This window comes from Columba livia, chromosome 19 (assembly GCF_036013475.1).
Source record: "Columba livia isolate bColLiv1 breed racing homer chromosome 19, bColLiv1.pat.W.v2, whole genome shotgun sequence".
In the NCBI taxonomy this organism is placed as follows: Eukaryota; Metazoa; Chordata; class Aves; order Columbiformes; family Columbidae; genus Columba; species Columba livia.
In genome coordinates, this window is record NC_088620.1 from 553917 (window position 1) to 575783 (window position 21867).

At 53.5% G+C, this 21867-nt stretch overlaps 1 protein-coding gene across 7 annotated transcripts in view; it reads right to left on the minus strand.

Moving 5' to 3' along the window:
• The window catches only part of MVB12B (multivesicular body subunit 12B), a 58298-nt gene that overhangs the window by 21526 nt on the left and 14905 nt on the right, over window positions 1–21867 (minus strand). For 6 of the 7 annotated variants that reach the window (XM_065035342.1, XM_065035343.1, XM_065035337.1 and 3 more), the window contains 3 exons: window positions 21282–21411; window positions 20874–20990; window positions 8613–8710 (listed from right to left, as the gene is read on the minus strand). In XM_065035342.1, the coding sequence (XP_064891414.1) occupies window positions 8613–8710; window positions 20874–20990; window positions 21282–21411 (345 nt within the window). Of the gene's footprint in view, window positions 1–4867; window positions 5226–8612; window positions 8711–20873; window positions 20991–21281; window positions 21412–21867 lie in introns of those variants that run through there. The other variant, XM_065035341.1, reaches the window with a different exon arrangement.

Sequence of the window (21867 nt, forward strand, 5' to 3'; positions counted from 1 at the left end):
TGAACCCGCACAACCCACCTGAACCCGCACAACCCCACACCAACCCACGTGAACCCACACAACCCCACACCAACCCACGTGAACCCGCACAACCCCACGTGCACCCGCACAACCCCACGTGAACCCACACAACCCCACACCAACCCACGTGAACTGACACAACCCCACACCACCCCACACCACCCCACCCCCCCCCGCCGGCAGGACGTGCGGCCCACGCCAAGCGCCTCAGGCCCGCTGTGGCACAGCACGAGGGATGGGACACGGTGCCAGAATTAACCCGGGCCCGCCGCCGTCCCAGACAGACCCACAGCCCGGGGACACCGTGCAGTGACCTGAGGCGGGTGCAGCCCCCGCGTGGCGGGACGGGCGCAGGCCCCGCGTGGCGGGACGGGCGCAGCCCCCGCGTGGCACGCGCGGCGGGACGGGCGCCACTGGGACGGCTCCTCCAACAACTGAGCCACCGCCAAAACGAATGGCAGTAACGCTATTAGCAAGAGGCCTTTATGTGTGGTTTATTTTGTATAAACAGCTTTTCATTAGATAAATGAAGCCCAACAACCTTTATAAATGTTTTCAATTATGAAATTATGCCATTGAGACATCCAGCTGACGATAATCAAGGAAAACACCAGTGACACCTCTTGATAAAGTCGGAGCGTGCTGCCTGGATGACTGCTCCTCCCAATAAAACACAGCCTATCCGCACCACTCATTAAACCTCCTTTATTAGAGGAAATCTGCAGCAACAAGACTATTTTCATCTGCTCTGCCCCAGTCTTCTATCCAAAGAGAGAACATCTCAGCGTAACAACTTTGCATTTTTAACGGTGCAAATTAAGCATTCTTCATCAATAACAGCCTGGTTTCTGCACTAGAACTCCCTTTTATTAGCGGCACAGTACCGAACAATGAGCAATGTGTTCTATTATTCTTTGTCAAATCACGGAATGCTGCATTAGAATAACTCTGCTGGTCAATGTAATATAGTAGATTAAATTCAACTTCTGTGCAGAACCACTGTAAAACAGCGTGATAAGAAGGCTATAAAAAATTTAATTTTACTCCAAACTCCATCAGAAAAAAAAAAATGGTGTGAAAAGTAATTTTGCATAATCAGTACACGCCATCTGGAACAATTAACCGAGTTCTATAGAACTACGAGGATCAGTCATATCTGCTTATTAAAGATCAGAAATTATACAAGTAATAAATCCTTGAAAAAACTAAGCGTACTCCCGCCTGTCAACGCTATTTTAACTTCAAACACTGAAGAACGCCTGATAAGGCTGAAAAGAAGAGATTAATATATGCAAATTACATCCAGCATTTAAAATCCCCAACAACTGTCTCTGGTTTTCTGTCCCTTATTGCTGCCTTTATGTTTTATTCATACACCAACTCACCTGTCACTTCATAAGCTATAATATTATGGGGGTATTATTAAACAGCATAAAGCCGTGCTTTAATTGGAAAGCTTCATTGCATTTTCCAATTATTTGGAGTAAATTAAAAGCAGATGCACATAGTTTAATAAGGAGTCTAATATCAGTTCCGGGAAATCAAAATTCATTGTCATTACTGTGCTGTGATAGTTGTGCGAACTGTGCTCAATTTCAGAGGTTTTGAAAAGGAAATCTGCCTATGCGATCTGTTAATTGTCATTTGGTTAATAACTGTCTAAATAGCCAAAGCACGGAGCGGCTCCCTGTTTAAAAGAATTAAACCGCGGCGCTCGGAAACGCAAACCGAACGCAGCGCAAGGGTCGCGCCAAAATACGCCCGCTCGAAGCCCACTAAACACAGCGTTAAGTACCGCGCTTCCACTCGTGAAACTCGCCGCTGCTGCGTTTTAGACGAGACTTCAGCCTCCCGAACTGCCGGATATTAACAGAGCTCTTTACACACGGCAGATTATCCAGGTCCATTAGTGCAAAGACTGAAATGGCAACGGGGCAGAGAACAGGCTGACTTTAATCCCCGCCTCAGTGAAGAGGTTTCAGTGCAGAACAAAGCTGGTGTCACAACTTGTCTGTTCTTTGCACCGTCCTGGTTAAAAGTCAGTGTCACAAAGAATAAATTTAGTTCCACTTGTATTCTTAAGAAGAGCAAAGAACGTGCACGCGGGAGCCTGGATGGACAGTGGAACGTGGCACAGGGCCCCCCCTTCGGAGAGCAGCGCGTCCGGGAAGCCGGGAGCGCAGGACGGCACCGCCAGAGCACCGGCAACCGCGCTGAAGATGGAGATAAAAGCAATTCCTGTGCAGTGATCCAAAAAACAGCATCTCCCTTTTTTTCAGAATTACCTGTTTTAATAAAGCAGACACACTGTGCCAAGTGAACCATTTAATTATCTGGAAAAATGGTGAAGCAAAACAATAGTTTGCAAAAATAAATGACTAACCTCTGATTAAAACGTCTGTCCCCATTACACACAGATAACAGACACGGTATCTTTTAAAAGAAAATATACACTGAAGAGAAGTAAGAGGCAGTGGTGGCACAGATAGCCCGACATTCCGCAACAAGACCCGAGCTGACAAATGGGCACTGAAATGTAACAATATCTTTAATTGTTCTGCCATTTCTTAATCTAGAAACACCTCTGAAAAGGACTTGTTATTAAAAAACCAAAGAGGCGTTGTGGGTCAGTGGCAGAGCTGCGGGCAGAGCTCCGGCACCCGGCGCAGCGCCGCGGCTCCAGGACCCCGCGGCAGAGCTCACCCACCGCCACACCGCGGCTCCAGGACCCCGCGGCAGAGCTCACCCACCGCCACACCGCGGCTCCAGGACCCCGCGGCAGAGCTCACCCACCGCCACACCGCGGCTCCAGGGCCCCGCGGCAGAGCTCACCCACCACCACACCGGACAGACGGACAGAGCTCCAGAGGAGGAGAGGAGGAATCTGGAAACCAACCGCTACCATCAGGGCAGCGTGTGAAATAAACGCTTCTGAGAGAGCCACCCGGACAAATCCCAGCTCCCCGTGCCCAGAGCTGCGTTATCCAGCACATGAAAGCAACGAGGTTTCCTTTTCAGGAATCTATGGGCTTTGATGTTTTTCTAGATCATTAACAGCAGTTTCCACTCTCTCTGCTGCCTCCTGAGATCCGGATTATAAACTCATGTAGAACCAACACCGAATCTCCGCATTTCCCACGGCAGCTCCCACGGGACTGTGCTGCTGCCCCAGCGGGACCTGGCGCGGGGGCTTCGCCTGGTGACCCAACACACCCGCTCTGACCCGCCGGCTGCAAACGTGTCCCCTGCGACGGGTCCAACCGGCCCAGCGCACAGCGGTCACCGCTGCCACAGCCACGGCCACCGCTGCCACCGCCGCGGCCACTGCTGCCACCGCCGCCACAGCCATGGTCACCGCTGCCACAGCCATGGCCGCGGGCACTGCACCAGGACCGCCCACAGCCACCCTGCCGCCCCGCCGGATCACGAGCGCTGTCCTGGCCTTTCTGGGAAGGGTTTTAGAGAGGAAAATAAATATTTAAATACAACAAAGAACTATTGACGTATAAAATACAATCATAAATAACCATTTAAGTAAGTATTTACCTCTTTAAGGTAAACATTAAGGTAACAGACATGGGTGCTCATTTCCAAAACAAACAAATCAGAGATGTGCAGACGTGCTACCCACAGGAGCCGCCCACAGAAACCTCCTTCACGGCCAGCTGGCAAACACGCCGGCCACGCCGCGCCGGCCACGCCGCGCCGGCCACGCCGCGCTGGCAGCACCCGCTTCCCTTCCCTGACACCCGGTCAGGTGTCTCTGGGAACAACACCTCACACGAGTACCTGTGCTGATAACGTGGTTAAAGACAACCACAAAATAGCACATTGGAGATAAGAAATACACACAGAGGTATTGCTGAATCAAATAACGGCTCCTAAGGAAATGAATGGCAAATCCTGCAGCCGTGCTGACAGGCACACAGGTTTCTGGCTGCGGGATGACAGCTGTACCTGTGAGTTCATACACAAAATGGATACAGAGAGGCTCTAACTGCTTTTCGCACACGTCCCGATGGGTCTGCGCAGGACTATCTCGCGCTCCTGCCCCGACAGCCCAGGAGCAGGTCAAGAGAAGGTACAAGTGTTGACTGTCCTACATTCAAATTCCTTCACTTCGTACGCTACAGACCCGTCTTGCTGCAACACGATCTGCCACAAGACTCACATGCTGGCTACAGGAACATTTCAGGGCACCACGACAGCGCTGCCCAGCTGTGCGGGTCACCGGCCCGGCAGCGCCAGCTCTGCCGCCCGGCTCAGCCCCGAACCCACACCGGGACACGCCGCCTGTGCCCCCGCGATCCCCAAAAACCACAGCTGGGACCAGCAAAGACCCCATTTTACAAACTCAGTCCCTAGTTTCCAACACAAAACCCTGCCCTGCGCTCTGCAAGCTGCGTTCGGACCTTTTCCAGCCCTGCTCCTCCTCCCGAGGTGACGCAGCCGGGCGCGTCTCAAACCGGCCGGCGGGAGCGATTCTGGGAGCAGCAGCGGGGGCTCCGGGGGGCCCCGCGCGGCCCCGGGCAGGGACAGCTCTCCCTGCAGCCAGAACCGAAGGGCCTTTCAACAGCAGATACTGTAATTCAAAGGTTTATGTTTCAGTGGCACTTACACTGCAGAGAACTCGCTGGAGGAAAGATCCCCAAGAGGCACCGGCACCATGGCCTGAAACACTGTTTATTGACTTCAGAGAGAGCTCCGGCGGAACCAGAGCCCATCCAATTAGTGAGGCCTGCAGGAATATTTGCACTCCTAAATCTCTTGGTTTCTGAAAGGGTTAAAGCTTATTATCAGCATATAATTTACAGGTCCTTTCTCCCAGGAAAGAAATAATGCACAGTAAATGCCACATTCATTTTAATAATACATGTTACAGTCTGTGCCCAACATCTGCACAAAGGTAAAGCAGACAGATCTTTCTGACATGTCCCACTCTGCCATCCAAACACAGGCTTTTTGTTTCTTAAGTGACGGAAGGTTTAATCAAGAAAGCAGGCAATTCATCAATCGAAACAAGGCTGCTCACACCGCCCTGACAGCGCACACATGCTTCATACAGAAGAACCCTGGCCACCTGTCAGCAGCACCTTTACATCAGGATATACAAACACACCGAGTGATCAATCCTCCGGCTCTTCCCATTCATTTCTTCGTTTTCTTATTATATTTTTCTTTATGCTAGATGTTGCGCTCATTCTCTGCAGGGATAGATGAGAGACAAGGCAAGCTATGGCTGTTTATACACTATCATAAAAATTTATATACCCTTAGAGTGACTTATTTCCCTTCTATTTGAGTACCATTATTATAAATAATTTTTCACTTCATTCAGGAATTTTCCCCGTACGTTATTATCCGCAACTGCCCGAGAGGGCTCCCCCTCCCCCGCACCGTCCTTGTGGCTCTGATAAGCCAAAGCAATATGCAGCCAGGAGATGCTCAAGTCTGAAATGAAGGCAGTGTGCAGTCACAACAACGTCTTAATTAAGCTGAAGGCCATGAAGAAAGACTACGCTGTGAAATACCGAGCAGTGGCTGTCGACAGGTCTGTCTGGAGCAAGGCATTCTTCTTCAGCACCCGCCTGTTCCAACACGCGTGTTGAACCTGTCAGCCCCGCGGCTGCTCCGGCAGGCCGCTCTGGCGCGACTCTGCCCGCCGGCGCCAGGGCGGATGCCGCCGGTGCCGCGGGGCCGCCGGGTCCCATGTGCACCCTCTCCCTCAGTTCACTGTGCAAAGGAGAGTCTCCCGAACCTTCTGCTCACTGACGTGCCATTGCCAAGACTGGACATGGCAAGAAACTGGTTAAAAACTGTAGTTACTGCTTCCACGACCATTTTTCCTGGACTGCAGCTTTGCAATAGTAAGTACGTTACATACCCCAAGGAGTAACAGGACAGCTCCGGCGGGGATCCGGCAATTTCTGACAAAATGTACTTTGAGATACAGAGAAGAGTCAAGAGCCAAAATTCATTTCACCTTCCGTAAAAAGGCTGAGCCCCAGATGGAAGCGCTGTTTTCGGTGACTACTGAGAAAGCCTAGGGTGTCTACAGAGAACCGAGACCACGCTGCGAGTCTTGATTTCACCCTCCTTCACAGCCCTCCCCCCCCCTTCTGAATAGCCCGTCCTGTCCTCACCACGAGAATCCACATCAGGAGATACCCAAGAGGAAGGTAAGAGACGGTTCATAATGGCTTTTGTTTCCCTGCGCCAGCACCGGGAAACCTGCCGTTCGGTAGGAAATACCCTCTGGCAACACCGGGCCCCGTGGACCCCGTCCCCTCGCCCTCCACGACCCGCAGAGCTGCCGCATCCCACCGCCCCGCCGGGACCGCCCGCCGCAAACCGCCGCCCGGCACAACCCCCGGGGCCAGCGGTGGCAGCGCGTTACTGAACGCCGCGTTGCCATGGTGCTGCGGCGAGGACACGCGGCCCGCAGATACAACCACTGCCTGCAAACTGCGCCCATGGAACAGGAAACTCCGGCGTGGTTTCCGCGGCGCGCCGGGGCGGCTCTGCCGGGGCACAGGGGGAACTGTCGCAGCACCTCATCACAGCTGCTGGAAGGCGGCAGCGCTCAGGGGTCAGCGTGCAGCCCCCTGCCAGGGCACAGGACGTTTCGTGTGACATGACCCTTCCTTCAGAAACGATCCCCAGCTGCAACAGCCATTACAGCACATGTATGCACAGCAACTTGTGTAACGCCGTGTCTGCAGGAGAACGTCCGGCTGGGGGAAAAAAAAACAATGATATATTTGGCTGAAACGTGCTCATGCAGACGTGGAAGACCAACGCCATGCCCGGTTCCGCAGGCCTGTTGTGCGCTTTGCCTGTCACTATCTGGTAAGCGCTCCGGCTCTTTGCGGGCCCCGGCGCCAGCAGCGGCGCAGGAAGCCCGGCGGGGCTGCGCTCAGAGCTGCCGCCCGGCTGTTCGCACACCCGGCGCTTCCTCGGGACAGGAAGCACAGCTCCCCGTCCTCCACACCAGACTGCCTCACGAACACAAGAACGTGCCTTCCCTACATTGCTACATCTATTAGGGCAGAAGAATAACAAGAAAAACGAATACTGACAAGAATTATGCAATTGTTATATTCCATCTATGCAGGAACCTGAAGCCGCACTTGGAGTCATAGATTACCTTTTAAATAACCCTCTGATTATGGTACATGAATTAATGCCATGTTCCTACGTTAGAAGTGTCACTCACTATTAATAGCAAGAACCTGTGAATAGCACATTTTTGCCATCTTCCCTGATTACGCACAAGCGCTCCCTATGGCACAGCACACCGAATGCGCTGCCGCTTCTGCGGTGCTTCCAAACCGTCCTGAAAACCTCCCTCAGCGCCAGGTTTAAAGCCAATATTTTTCTCCTCTTGCAAAAATGACACAACAAGAGAAACGGTGGCTGAGTGTGATTCTACTATGTCTATCACAATATTTGTTCAGGTGTAATACTGCTCCACAAAAACCTCCTAAGCAAAACTGTCTTGTTCCCCAGCACCACTCGGCTGAAGCACAGACCATGCGCCAGCCCGGTAAGAGACGAGGCAGGTGAAACGCAGTTGTGCTGCAGCTGCACGTTGACATCTTCCTTTAGGTTGCAGAACAGAAAGTCCTTTTGCCCCGGTTCACCAACAGCTCCCGGAGCACGCGGCTCCGGCACACCCAGGAGCCACAGACTCCACGGGGTCCCGAGGACCGGGCTGCTCGTCCCAGCGAGCGCTCCGAGGCAGCAGCTCCGCCAGAAGAGCGGGCGGCAGGGACCCGGCCCCAAACCAAACCCACCGCGCGGCCCTGAAGCACAGTAACACGTTCCTACACCCGCATGGGTGAAAGAAGTGGCTTGATCCTCAGCGCTCTATTTAAACATACACATTTTCCCTGCAGACTAATGCTAGTTAAAAATAAAAGCCAGATAAAATATTCATTGGTAGGTTTTTTCTGCATTGACATCTGGAAACTATTACTAGCTCTACCCCTTGTATGGTGAACGCAGAGAAAACAGCAGGCAGAGAGACCAAGTGCGCATGTGCGAGCGCACACTTCTTAAAGACAACGCACAACCCCGTATCCTAAGATCTAGTTTCAAATTTGCCCTAATACTGGGGAAACAAATCTATGCAGTGCCAGTACTCAGAATATAGAAGTGGGAAAGAGTAAAGATCTCATCTGTTTTTAATGTGTACGTTCAGTGTAGCAGAGAACAGTGTGTACGAAACGCATCCTTGCTGGGCAGGACGACGCTGAAACAGGCAGAGACGTCTCTTAGGATTCAATGTGATGACCACGAAGAGGACGAGCCAAGTGTGTGTTGGTACAGCTTTTCACGAGAGCTCTCATGGAGCTCCTCCCCAAGGGCTGCAATCTTCGATAGGTAACAACTGCTGCCAGTAACGCGTGTGCCTGGGCATTCTGGGGGGTCTCTCTGCACCCCTCCTGCTCTCCACACTTCAGAGGCCTTGATGAAAGCTGGATGTGTCCCGGGGTCCCACACCCGGCTGGCGGTGCAGGCAGGGCTGCTTTGCTTGGTTATGCTTGGTTACGCAGAAGAGCAGAGGAACATCGCGCGCCCCAGCCTACCTGATATGGCGTACAAATTCGAGTGCTGGTGCTCCAGGTCCAGGCGAGAGCTGTGACTTTTCCCTCGGAAGCTGGCAGGGAGCGTCAGCGAGATGTGCCTAAGGAACAGAGATGGGAAACGGAGAGGACGTTACTACAGAGCAAACGAGGCTGCTGCTGTCAGCTCGCGCCTGCCTGCGGATTCCAGTCAGGTTAAACAGCAAATGTTGATTTTAACATTGCTCCCAAAAGCCAGAGTGGGCCCCAAATACCCGCGGGAGACCAAGGTGGGGATTCAGCCGTTACAAATGAGGGTGGTTCTGCTGCTTCAGCTGCCCCCTCAGCCCAGTGGTGGGATTGTCTGTGCCCAGCACAACCCGCTGGCCCTGCTGGACACCGGGCTCAGCCAACAACCAGCGCACTGCCAAAGCGCAGCACGCGGCAGGTCCCGGCGAGCGTGGGCGAGCACGGGTCCCCCGCAAACACACGTCAGACTGCGCCTGAGCACCCCGTGGGACCCAGCTGCCTCCTCTTCCAGGCAGAGAGCACAACAGCAAGTGCTTCGGATTTATCTGTGCCAGAAACTTCTGAGTACCTTCGTAAGTACAATCTCTGAAAGCCCCCCGCTGGCTGGGGCTGCTCCGAGCGCCCCAGAGCCACCGCCCGCTCCCCGAGCACCGTGACCGCGGTCACCGGGGTGACGCACACGCCAGATCCCCAGACCAGCCCTGAGGAAAGCGAAGCCAAACTCTGCTTGTCGGCTCCAGCTGCGGCCGTGCACACCAGCCTCCCTCCTCCCAACAACGCTCTGCCCAGCATTCCTGCAGCACAGGGATATTTTTACATCTGCCATTAAACCTTCCTATAAATAGGAAAAAACAGAGCTCGTGGAAGTCAAGTTGAAACTATTTTCAGTGGCTCAGAGCTTATTAAAAGGAAAACGCGGCACTCGGCGAGCCTGGCCGCAGGCGCGGTGGGCGACCTTCCCGGAGCAGGCGGCGTGGGAGGTGGGATGTGACCCCTGGCAGCCCCACGCCCGGGGCTGCTGGAGCTGCCGGAGCTGTTCTGAGCCGGCCCCGGCACCCACCACAGACCCAACCCCCTGGGCAGGGCACGAACAGCCAGCGGCACACGCCAGGGACGCTGCCGGGCACGGGGAGCTGAGCAAGGCTGCTGGCAGCGGTGGGCACGGCTCTGCCACCACGGCTCTGCCACCACACAGCTCCACCAAGAAGTCTGCCACAAGAAAAGACTTTTTGCCAGTAACCATTATTGATAGCCCATGGATTTCTACGCTTCGATGAGCGATTCACGCTTTTCCGTTTTAATCCGCACCTGCATTGTTCCAATGCCGATCCCGAGCCTGCGTGAGCGTCTGTACAATGTCGCTATCTCGCGGACCGCATTGCCGCAGGTTTTGAAGCTGCCCCCTTCTCCCGGAGCAGCTCGGTGCAGCAGCACCGGGTGCAGGTTCCGCTTCGCGGGCGCCAGAGCTGCCGGGCACGGTGAGACCTGCGGCATCGCCCCCGGTTGGAACAGGGCGGCTCCTGCGTCCCCCCCCAAGCGCCGTCCCTGCGGGGCGGGCCCCGTGTAGCCTCCAGCAGAGCAGCAAATCCACGTTCTTAGCAGGTTTTATCTATTGAGCAAATCATCTGGAAATTATCTGTCTTTAAAAAAGCACACGTTTTGTGAAGAACTACGTATTTTTAGCCCTTGACGCAGCTAATAGTGAACAGCATGGATAAAATAAGAAACAACGAACACCAGTTTGAGTTTGCTTGTGCTTCTCAAAGCTCTTTCTAACCAAAAAAAGATGGCGTGAAAATATTTTGGAATTTGGCTAACAGTTTGCTGTTTGAAACACAATCCATATGAGCGTCCTCGCAAGCAGAGGCAGGTTTGTCATGAACACGCTTTAAACCAGAAGACCGCTGCCTGTAGGCATTACACGCTTTTCATTTGCTTTTTAATAGCAGTATCCAAAAATACCTTCTGAGGCACCAAACCAGCTGACAGAGAGATTCGCACGGGCACTGCTCACCGCGCCTCTGCCCGCGCCGCAGGAATTGCTCTGGGAGTAAGCAGAGCAAGGCCAGTGACAAGGCCATTTTCTGAGCGGAGGATTTGAGAAGTTTAGCGGCTTCTGCTGCAGGAGGGGCCGACGCTGCTCCGGGACAGCCCCCCCACAGCCCCACCGGCCCGAGGGACGCCAGCGGGGACGCAGCCACGGTGCCACAGCCACGGTGCCGCAGCGGCTCACGGAGGCCCCGCACGAGCACCAGGAAGGAGCCGGCAGCTCCAGAAACGCACGCCGCAGCTGTCCCGTAAAGCTCCAAACCCTTCGTCTGCAAATGAGTTTCCGAAGCGCATCCCCGGCTGCCGGCAGCACCCGGCAGCTCGCGCCAGCACCGGCTCCGCCAGTGCCATATGCCGACATACTGCGCACGCTCCGCGCCGGTAATTAAAATGAATCACGGGCATCCGGGGGACTCGGACCACACAGCCCAGCGTGGCGGCAGGAGGTGCCGCGCCCAGACTGCGGTGTCTGTCTGTCTGTCTGATCCCAGCGCGGGGCGCACGGAGGCGCTGGGCTCAGCACCTCAGGCCTGCCCTCGCGGGGTCGGCAGCACAAAGCGCCGGTTCAGCTGCTGCTGGCACCGCTGGCTCCAACACCGGCTGCTCGAGGGCACTGGGGAAGGACGGTGTCCCCTGGGAGTCCCCGACACCGCAGCCGAGCGGCACCGGCAGAGCCGGTCCTGCCACGAGAACACGGGGCTCCGAGGCCACAAGCCGAGGGCAGTGGCTGCTGCCAGATCAGCTTTCCCCTCCCCCGTTCCTTTCTTAAAAGCAGGACATTGTAGGGAAAAAACAGGAAACAAAGTCTAGTTTATTTTAAATTAATGCAAACTTTGGCCAGGATCGATATAATTTATACCTACAAAGTTGGTTGCATAATGCATTTTCCTTATGCGTTGTGAGAGCTAAATCATTTTGCATTGCAGAAGACAAAAAAAACACGAGCAAAAGAGAGGCTGCCATTGAAAAGCAAGAAAATCCCAATTACAAAGTCCCCAAGTTCCTAAACACATATCGTGGAGTATGTGCAGCTCTGCGGCATATGGCAAATCAATTACTAGTTTAAATTTTAAAACAAAAACATGGTAAATGTGCTGCAGAAATAATCAAGAACAACGGTTTGGTTTAGATTACAGCGGCCACTAGAGTTTTGAATACAATTAATCATCATTCCAGGCAATGGGAAGCCATATTGACACTTATTCCTAATTTGAATATTTAATTAGGGTGAAGTTCTTCATCAAATTATCACAGAACTGGGAGGAAAGCCTAAAAGATTTAAACAATTACCACTTTAACCCTTCACCGACTGCTCACCTGTGAGCACAAGAACCTCTCCCGGTTCCGCAAAGGCAGAGGGCGCCCGGGGGAACGGCGCAGCGGCCACGAGCCCGGGCAAGGCCGCGGACACCGGCGCCCGCGGGACACGCGCACGGCAGAGCGGGGCCGGCCCCGCGGCACCAGCGCGCCTCCCCTCCTGTGGTTTATTTGGTTTTCTAACCGAGCAGCCTGTCCAGAACCAGCCCAGGGACAAACCCCGCTCTGGAGGGACGGCGCCCCGGCGCCCCGGCCCTGCCGCCCAGCGCACACAGCCCTTCGTGTGCTGTGCTAATCCACATCAGAAAACCTCGTTTAATGAGGAGTGATATAGTTACGAACTCTCTAGAGTCATAATTAGAGCAAACTAATTGAAGTTGTGTTTTGACACACTTTCCAAATTCACTGGTACTGCATGACATATTCACAACACTACTGCTGCACAGCCATGGCGACAGCAAAATCATTAGGCTAATAACGCTTATTTGCATTCTTATCATGCCAGCAGCATGCCGTTAAATACTGCTCCAACCAGTGCTCGTTCGCTCTGAAAGTTTCCACCAAAAGATATTAACAGTAATTATTAGTGCTTTAGTGGAATCTCTAATGCTGAGGAACGGCAGCTCACATTAACTATCCCCATGCCAGTTATTTTCCTTTTGAACCGACACAAAAAGCGGTTTTCTGCCTCCCCGCTGAACCAAAGCACGGAGGCGGATTTGGTGCCGCCGGTCCCTGGGGAGGAGGGAGGACGGACCTGCGCCGGGAGCGGCCACGCCAGCCCGGCACTCGGTAAGCACCAAAACAGTGCTCCCCAGCACACAGGGGCTGCCAGGCAATTCAGGATGAAACCATCGCAGCAGCGCAGCTCAGGACGGGGTAGATTTAATTGCTCTCTTCAGTTCTGCAGTCATTAAATCTACAGAGCAGGGCTGCGTACAGCAGCACGTGATCGGACCCCTCACATGCTACAAAGGGGCTTGAGGTCTGCACACATTATGGCCACTTCTGGAACGCTTTTGGAGAGAAACTTGCATAGAACAGGCCCAGGAATGCCCAGCGGTTCCAAATCAGTTATTAATAACTGTCTCAGGAAGGTGATGAACTGCTTTTGAAGTCAGGGGGCAAGTACTCATAAAAAGCAACAGAGCATCATAAGAGGAAACGCCAGATATCAAAGGATGCTTCATAATTCATATAAAAGTATCAACAACGCACAGCAAAAGAACAATGGTAAGTTTTTGCTTTCCAACTGGATTGGAAGAGCGTGGTAGAAAGAACAGGCAAAACTCTGAAGAACTGCCCACGTTATCAAACGTACGAGAGGCCTTGGTGCGTGCCGCAGGCCGGGCCTGTCCCGGGCCTCGAGGTACCGCTGCCACGACTACAGCTCGCCAACAAACCTGGGAACAGTGCTGCAAAACTGCAGTCTCATGGGAACAGAGTCATAGCTTCCATAACCAATGAACCATGCAAAGGTCAGGCCTCACGAAAAACTGAGGGCAGAACAACTAAACTTCCAAGCTGCAGAAAGCTAGAAACACGCCTATCAGAAGTTACCGTCAGGCTGTAGCTCTCAAGAAACATAATTCAACTTGAAAGCTTTGCCTATCGAGGGAGGAAAAGCCCATTTCTAAGAAACAAGCTGGTGGAGTTTCACTGACAGACATCACAGGACGTCCCAGCGACCGCTGGCTCCATCAGGACGCGTTTGCCCAAGCGCAGCTCCGGCCAGCGCCGCGGCAGACAGACACCGCCGGGCCCGGCACCGTCCAGAGCAGCAGACACCTCCGGCTCCAGCACCGTCCAGAGCAGCAGACACCTCCGGCTCCAGCACCGTCCAGAGCAGCAGACACCTCCGGCTCCAGCACCGTCCAGAGCAGCAGACACCTCCGGCAGCGTCCAGAGCAGCAGACGCCTCTGGCTCCAGCACCGTCCAGAGCAGCAGACACCTCCGGCAGCGTCCAGAGCAGCAGACACCTCCGGCTCCAGCACCGTCCAGAGCAGCAGACACCTCCGGCAGCGTCCAGAGCCCCACGTGCAGCAGTTACTCGCAGCCTCTGACTTCACTGTGCTCAGCACTGCGATGCCAGAACACCTACCTCATACTCTAAAGAACTGCAATGAAAACCAAAACCGCGAGGCAAGAATCACCTTGGGTAACGGACTTCATTCCAGACAATCTATTCTAATCGTGTAAACCAAATATTTAAATACTTTCTAAAACCTTCCTGACCCTTTGCCTAAAACAAGCAACATATGGGCTTTGCAAGCATTTCATCTCATTCCAAGCTACTAAAATATCCTGTTTCCCAAAAATCAATGAGAGCTGGCGGTGCCAGATTCAGATTCTATAAAAGCCCAAACGCATGAGAGAATGAAAAGGGGAGCGAGGGATTCTTTCCACTTTTAGAGCTGCCCGTTTGCGTCCCGGCTGCAGCAAGGGCAGGGCTGCGGCACACGGCGCATCCCCGCGGCCCCTCTGCCAAACCACAGCAACCCTGGCTGACGGAACAAACCCCGGCACCGCCAACAAGGGAGCGTGATCTGCTGCAGCCCAGCAACCCAACACGTGAGGCTTCACGCAGGATGGAGCTCCTGCAGCTTCCTCTGTACAGGGATTCATTTAGATCAGAGGACTTGAGTAACTAGCATAGAACAGCTGCCAAACAATAGAAAAACCACAACAAGTTTAATTTACACGGCTCGCAGGCCCGAGCCGTAGCGCACTGAATCGTCGGAGGACGGCGGCGAAGCGGCAGCCCCGGCACTGTGGGCGCTGGTGAGCGGCGGCGGGTCGGGGGCCGCGGAGGCCGCTCGCGCACCGGCCCTGCCCGGCCGGAGCCTCCGGATAGCGGAGCAGCGGGGAACAGCCGCCGAACAGCAGAACTGCTCCACAAAGACACGTTACAGACAGTGTAAGCTCCCTCAGCTAGGATTTTAAATTCTGCCAAACCAAGCGGCACCCAGAGCGCGGGTCCCCCGGGAGCCCTCGCTGCCCCGCACTGCCCTAGACCTGCTCAACAAATACCCACAGAAAGACCCATCTGGGAAGAGCACGTTGTCAGCACTTTGCCAGTAATAAATAATGACAGCCCAAACACTTTGCTAAAAGCAATAAACTCAAGGAGTGTTTTGGAAAATGGTGAAAGTGATTGATTTAAAGAAGGAAATATCTGAACGCAACCACATGCACTTCAGGGTGAAAGCACAGATTACAAATCAACAGTGGCAGAGATCATATTAAATAGAAGACAACACTGAAGTTTTAGGGAAAAATGCTCAATTCCCCCGCAGGGCTTATTTAACAACTGCATGTAGAGCTCCTCTGAACAAATACCTTCGGTTTGTACTTAAGGACCCCGCGCTACACCCTAAGAAAACATGCCTCCAGGAATATTGCCATAGCAGGAACAGGGCTCTATGAAGAAAAATAACTCTAAGAGCATTGAGGCCTCTTCACTCAGAGCACTCCTCACATTTTTCAATGCACGCTCAAAATCAGCTAAATCAATCAAACTTCTTCTAACTACAGTTAATGTCTCTTTCTCAGCTGCCGCAAGGTCTTCTTGTGCCTGGAAACCACTCGTATTGTTTAAACATTTTCTCCTAATCATCGTCTTCTAGCACTGAAGCACACTGGACTGTGACCAATTCTTGCACGTCTTCATCCAGCTGAGCTGGACGCCAGCCACGCGGCTCACAGCGAGCTCCTCACGGGAAACAGGCTCTGGAGAGCCGCGTGCAGCACCCCTACCCACCCACGAACCGGCCCGCTCCGACCCGCGCCGCGCACACGCGTCGCGGACCTGTCATTCTGAGGCTTTGCTTCTCACCGTATCGACTGCAATGGGTCCGTGGAAACGTTCCTCCAAGCCTTCATTTAAAAACTAGGAATATTGTACTGTATTTCACAATGCAAGTGATTTGAGCCTTCAAGCCAAAGGATATGTTTTATTACTTGTAAATCAGAAAGCAGCTTTACTACAGAGCTCTTCTGATGGAACAGATTAGAAAACGCAAGTCCATCGCGAAAGCAGCGCTCTGTAGAAAGGAGCAGTGTCACACAGCCCGCCGGCGGTTCTGAGAGCAGCCCCGGCAGAAACAGCCCCCAGCGCTCCGCACCGAGCAGCGTGCGGTTGGGCGGAGGGGCTCCAGGGCAGACGGCACCGCTCTGCGCAGGCGGCCTGGCCGCGGCTCTGCCCGCGCTCCACGGCAGCTTTCGCAACTCTTGGCTTTGGTCCCACCGCAGCAGAAAAGCATAGAAACCCTGGAGCCTTTTCCTCTACAGACTCTCCATAAAATCTATTTAAAATGTCTTAAGAAAAAAATTAGGATAGCTATTTATAAATAATGTTGTTGCTACTTAGAAAACAGGGAAGGTAAAAGGCTTTCCCCTTCCCTTCAATTAAGCCGCTACACAGACTAAGCCCAGCTCATCACCAGACTGAGCCCGGTCCCACCGCACGGGCTTGGTACTGCTTTATTAGCTGCCACCTATCGCACATCATCAGCCTCCAGCAGAAAGCCACACACCGGTCGCCTGCCAAGCTTACATGACAAAGTTCAAATACCGTTAATAAATCAATTTGAAAAATCAGACTTCTCTGCCGAGAAAGGAAATTCTTACATTCCGTAACGTTAAACTCCACTGGGAGCAGCGGAACGGGAGCAAATCATTTCCCTTTTCTAAGGGAAGCAGCTCAACTATTTAAAAGGTAATTGGGAGCATGGGAGGAAAATTTACACATGCTGCTCCTATTTCAGGGTTTAAGTAGGGCAGTCATCTTCTTATCCAAAGCAAAGCAGCACGACCCTGGTGCAAGAGTCCTGCCAGGCCAGCATTTCAGAGCGGAGCGCTCGGGGGCACAGCCCCGTGCCGCGGGCGGGACGGCGCAGGGAGCACCAGCGGCTGGTCCGGAGCCCGACAGCCCCGCGGAGCAGCGTGGGACACACGCGTGTGCACGGGGCACGGCTGCAGGGTGGAACACACACACACACGTGTGCACAGGGCATGGCTGCAGGGTGGAACACACACACACACACACACACGTGTGCACGGGGCACGGCTGCAGGGTGGAACACACACACACACACACACACGTGTGCACGGGGCACGGCTGCAGGGTGGAACATACACACACACACGTGTGCACAGGGCATGGCTGCAGGGTGGAACACACACACACACATGTGCACAGGGCATGGCTGCAGGGTGGAACACACACACACACACACACACACGTGTGTGCACGGGGCATGGCTGCAGGGTGGAACACACACACACACACACACACACGTGTGCACGGGGCACGGCTGCAGGGTGGAACACACACACACACACACGTGTGTGCACGGGGCACGGCTGCAGGGTGGAACACACACACACACACGTGTGCACGGGGCACGGCTGCAGGGTGGAACACGCACACACACGCACACACACGCACACACACGCACACACACATGGCACGGCTGCAGGGTGGAACACACACACACACACACACACGTGTGCACAGGGCACGGCTGCAGGGTGGAACACACACACACACGCACACACACGCACACACACAGGGCACGGCTGCAGGGTGGAACACACACACACACACGCACACACGTGCACACACACACGCACACACACACGCGCACACACACGCGCGCACACACGCGCAGGGCACGGCTCCAGCTGGGCGTGGAGCCCGGGGGGTCGGGCAGCGCACAGGCAGCTCTGCCACGCTGGAGCCATTCTGGACCTGACAGCGAGTGCCCCGCCACGCTAACGCGGCTGCAAATACAAGTGGAGTGCAGCAAGATCTTCCTTCTCCCTGGTAAGCCATTAACCTTTGAGATGACAGCCTTACAAACTAAATGACTGAACGATTCCCAGGGTCAGCGCGAATCTACATTTCCAAACCCTGACATCAACAAGTAAAAGTTGTGACTGAATCCTGGTCTCACCAAGAGGAAGATTAAACGCCTGTGACACATCATCTGCAATCAGAGCGCTCCATTTCCCAAAGTATCTGTCACAGATTGATAACATCCACGCAAAAAGTTAAGTGCAATTATGTCTGTCACTGTAAAACACACTTCAGCAGCACTGACTGACATCTTGCTTGCAGCTGACAAATTGTGAGAGGGCTGTCTGAATGACGGTGGCAGAGACTCCTGCAGCACCTCGGAAGGGATGGAAACGCGCTCCCGAACCGAAGAGCCGTTGTGTAGGCAGTCGGAAGGCAAACGGTTCGAGGCTGGCTCGGCGTGCGCTCACGGGAGGCACGGACGCGCTCCCAAAAGGCTGGAACATCACGCACCAATCCTGCCCTACCCGCCCCAACAGAGGCCGAGGCACGGAGGGGCTGAGCCCCAGGACAGCTCTCCAGTGCTCGGGACCCGCACTCTTCTCCAGGCCTCCAGCACTGGCAGTTGCCAACCCACAGGCTGGGTGAAGTGCCAGGTGAGTTACCTTTACGAGCACCTGCTTTGGGCAAGCATGACTTTCTTGTTCCCCAAAGCGATGTCACACGCAGCACTGGCGAGTGCGAGCCTGCAGCCCAGAGCGCCGGCGCTGAGCAAAGTCAGGTTAAACTCCCAGCGGCGACTCAGCCAACACAAGCAGCTCTTCAGCAGCAGCCTTCTAGGAAACTGCAAGTGCGTTTCTCCAGGCTGCCATTAGTGCCAAGAAGCTGTCGCAGAATTTGGAGAGAAAAGACAGTGAAGCAGCTTGATGCCGTGCACAATGGCATGGCGGTGCTCCGCGGCACAGCGAGCCCTCCTCCCCGGGATGTGCCAGGCCTGCCCTAAGAGACCGTTAAGCCGGATGCCTGCAGCTGGAAACACCAAGGAGAAGAAACGGCTGAAAAATAACACATGCAGTCCAGCAGGAACATCAGCTCTGGCTGCGAGGCGCAGCCCCGCGACACGAGGGGGAGCAGCGCTGCCGACGTGCCGCAAACTGCGGCGGCCAAACCTCTGACACACGACAGAGCTCGGATGTGCCGCCATCCGCCGCCACCGGTGGCTTGCATCAGGGACCAGAGGAGGAAACACAGCTCGTGTAGAAATAAACCTCTCCCAGTAAGAAGTCCTTCCGTTTCGGAAGGTTTTGCTGTGCAGGAGCTCACCGGTGTGTTTTACCGGTTCAGTTTATGTCCAGCGTCAGCAATTGTTCTGTAGCACCCAAGCACACCTTGTTGATTTAAAATGATTTTATAGCGCTAGACAGCAGCCGAAGAGAACAGCTCCAACACCCGGCGGCTGCAGGCAGAATCCCCGCCGCGCGCTGCCCGGCGCCGGCGCCGCTCCTCGCCAGCACCGGAATAACTCACTGTGATCTACCCACATGGAATAAACCAGGGTAACCTCATCTCTCTATGGTGACGTAAAAATAAGAGGTTACTTGTGACTACAATCTTCCACGAACATTAAGTGTTGAGTAACTTAACACATTGCTGATAAAGTACTAGAAAAGGCTTTTAAGTAGTATGTGTTCCCCGTAATAATGAAATATTTGCACAATGCACCTTTATATACATTTCTATTTCTTAAAAAATATATTGGATAATAAATAATCGGAGTAAAAAAACAAGACATGAAAGATGCTTTGAATGATGAGGCTGGTGGTGTAAGAGTTACCTGTAAATCATGTGCGGGGCACGAGTGTGGCGCTGGCTACAGACAGCTGGTTTTTACTAGGAGGCATTAATGTAACATTCAATTATTCCACTGCATACTGGCTGTTTTAACTCAGCCAAATTAGAATACATTTTATATTGACTATTTTGACATTTGCTTTATTTGGCAAGTAAAACAAAACTGATCCAATTTCCTTGCAGCCATTGTAAACCATAAACTGTACAACAAGAGGTTATAAAATATATAAGCCTTGTAAACACTTCTTTTCAGACTGTCGCTGATGCTCTGAGCTCTAATTTTGGCCCTGTTCCCAATAGCTGACGCTGCTCTGCAGCCTTCCCTGCCAGGCCATAAAGTGACCCTTGCGCACTTGGTGATTAAGCGCCGCCATCGACATTCTCCTGCTATGATAATTTTTCCTCTTTATTGTGGAAATCTGCTCAGGCAGGAATTTCTTGCAGACAGAAAATGAAGATGTGTGCTCTCAAATCAAGACATCTCTTCCTCTGATCTCGCACGGCTTGTGCTGGGATGTAGCTGGTGTCCAGCGGAGCTTCAAAACAAGGCGGCAGCTCCCGGCGGGACGGCTGCGATCCCCAGGAGCCGCTGGCTCCTCATCTCTTTCGCCTCGGCTGTGTGAGAAGCGAGACGCCCTGTGCCCGCAGCACACCTGGGAGCGCGGGGAGCGAGCTGCGCGCTGCCACCGGGACCAAGCGGGGCTCGGGAAAGCAACGCCCAGCGCTCCGGAGAGCCCCGAGCCCCCACGGCGCACCGACTCTGGTCACACAGCCGTGGGGCCGTGAAAAGGAAAAGAACAGGGCCAGTACTTCAAACCACAAGCGGACTGATTCTGGAGAATGAGCAAAACCTACGTCCCTATGCACTAAAATCTGTACGAATGCTCCTCCCTCCCTTCGGTCAAGGAGAGAAATGGGCTTGGCTGCAGCTCTGGCCCACACGCGCTTGTGGGAAAATACAACATCCCGCACAGTTTAAAGCAAAGAAAAGTGCAGTTTGCTGTTTCCCTTCCTCTGCAGGCTTTTTCTTTCCTCTGACTTCTTCAGCCACATCTTTCCACAATGACAGTCAAAGGAACTTCAGGAGTGAAATACTTGAAGGGACAACACATTCCCTCATTATCACATCATGCCACATGACCACTGACACAGTACCCTGTCTTGACTCCACGAGGCAAAGTCAGTAACAACACAGCACGCGGCAGCAAGCGCAAGGGGCTGCAAAGCAGAAACTTACTTGGGCAGGTTCGGAGCCGGCGCCGGCGCCTGGGCAGGAGGAGCGGCAGGCTGCGGAGACTCGTGGTTGCGCGGAACTCTGCCCATCCGGTACCAAATGCCCATGCTGTTCAGCTCCCTGTGTAATCAACACAGAACATGTGAACACCACAAACGAAGGCTGCACACATGGACAAGGATCAACACCAGCGTGTTTCACAAGCACCGTGGCTAGGGAGAACCAGACTAATTGGAAAAGAAAAACAAAGCAGTTAGTTAATTCCTGCATCAAATTCAGTAACACTTATGTAGACTTTTCCAGTGACGAGCTTTAGCTCTTACAAACTACTACTCAGTGATTACAGGAAAACGGGGTGCTTGGCCTTGGCACGACTGGATTCACAACGGCTTCTGGAGGGAGGACACCTACCCGATGAACGTGTACTGCGGAGGGGCCTGCTTAGATCTGCCCAGGATGCGGATATCACAGATCGCTGCCTCTGTGGAATCTCGAGGGATGAATTTAATGCACAGCCTCTTCTTTCTGAAAGCTGTTTCTTCTGCAAAAACAACCCAGGACACAGGGTGGGTTTTATGCAAGATTAGGGTATAAATGTTATTTATTGTCTCTCCAGATATTAGACAGATAATTATGGCAGGAACTAGAGCCAAAGAACAGCTCCGTGCCAGCAGCCCAGACAGCGCAGTGCCACTCAGCGACTGGAGAAATTGTCCATCAGGAGCTATGTGTACACTGCATGAGATTTGTCATTATCCACGCGATACGCCGATCCTCCCCGGTCAGACACCACGTCTGCCACGGAGCGCCCACCGCGAACAGCAGCTGCGGGCGGGTTTTGCACTTCCACGTACTCTCACACTCGCTTTCTCTTTCCAAGGTAATGCCTGCCTTGTTTCCATGTTATCCACCAAGGAAAACTCCAGCCCACCAGCGTTAAGGCTCATCTGTACGATGAATTCATGCATGTGCACGCAGATACACCAACAGCCCGGTT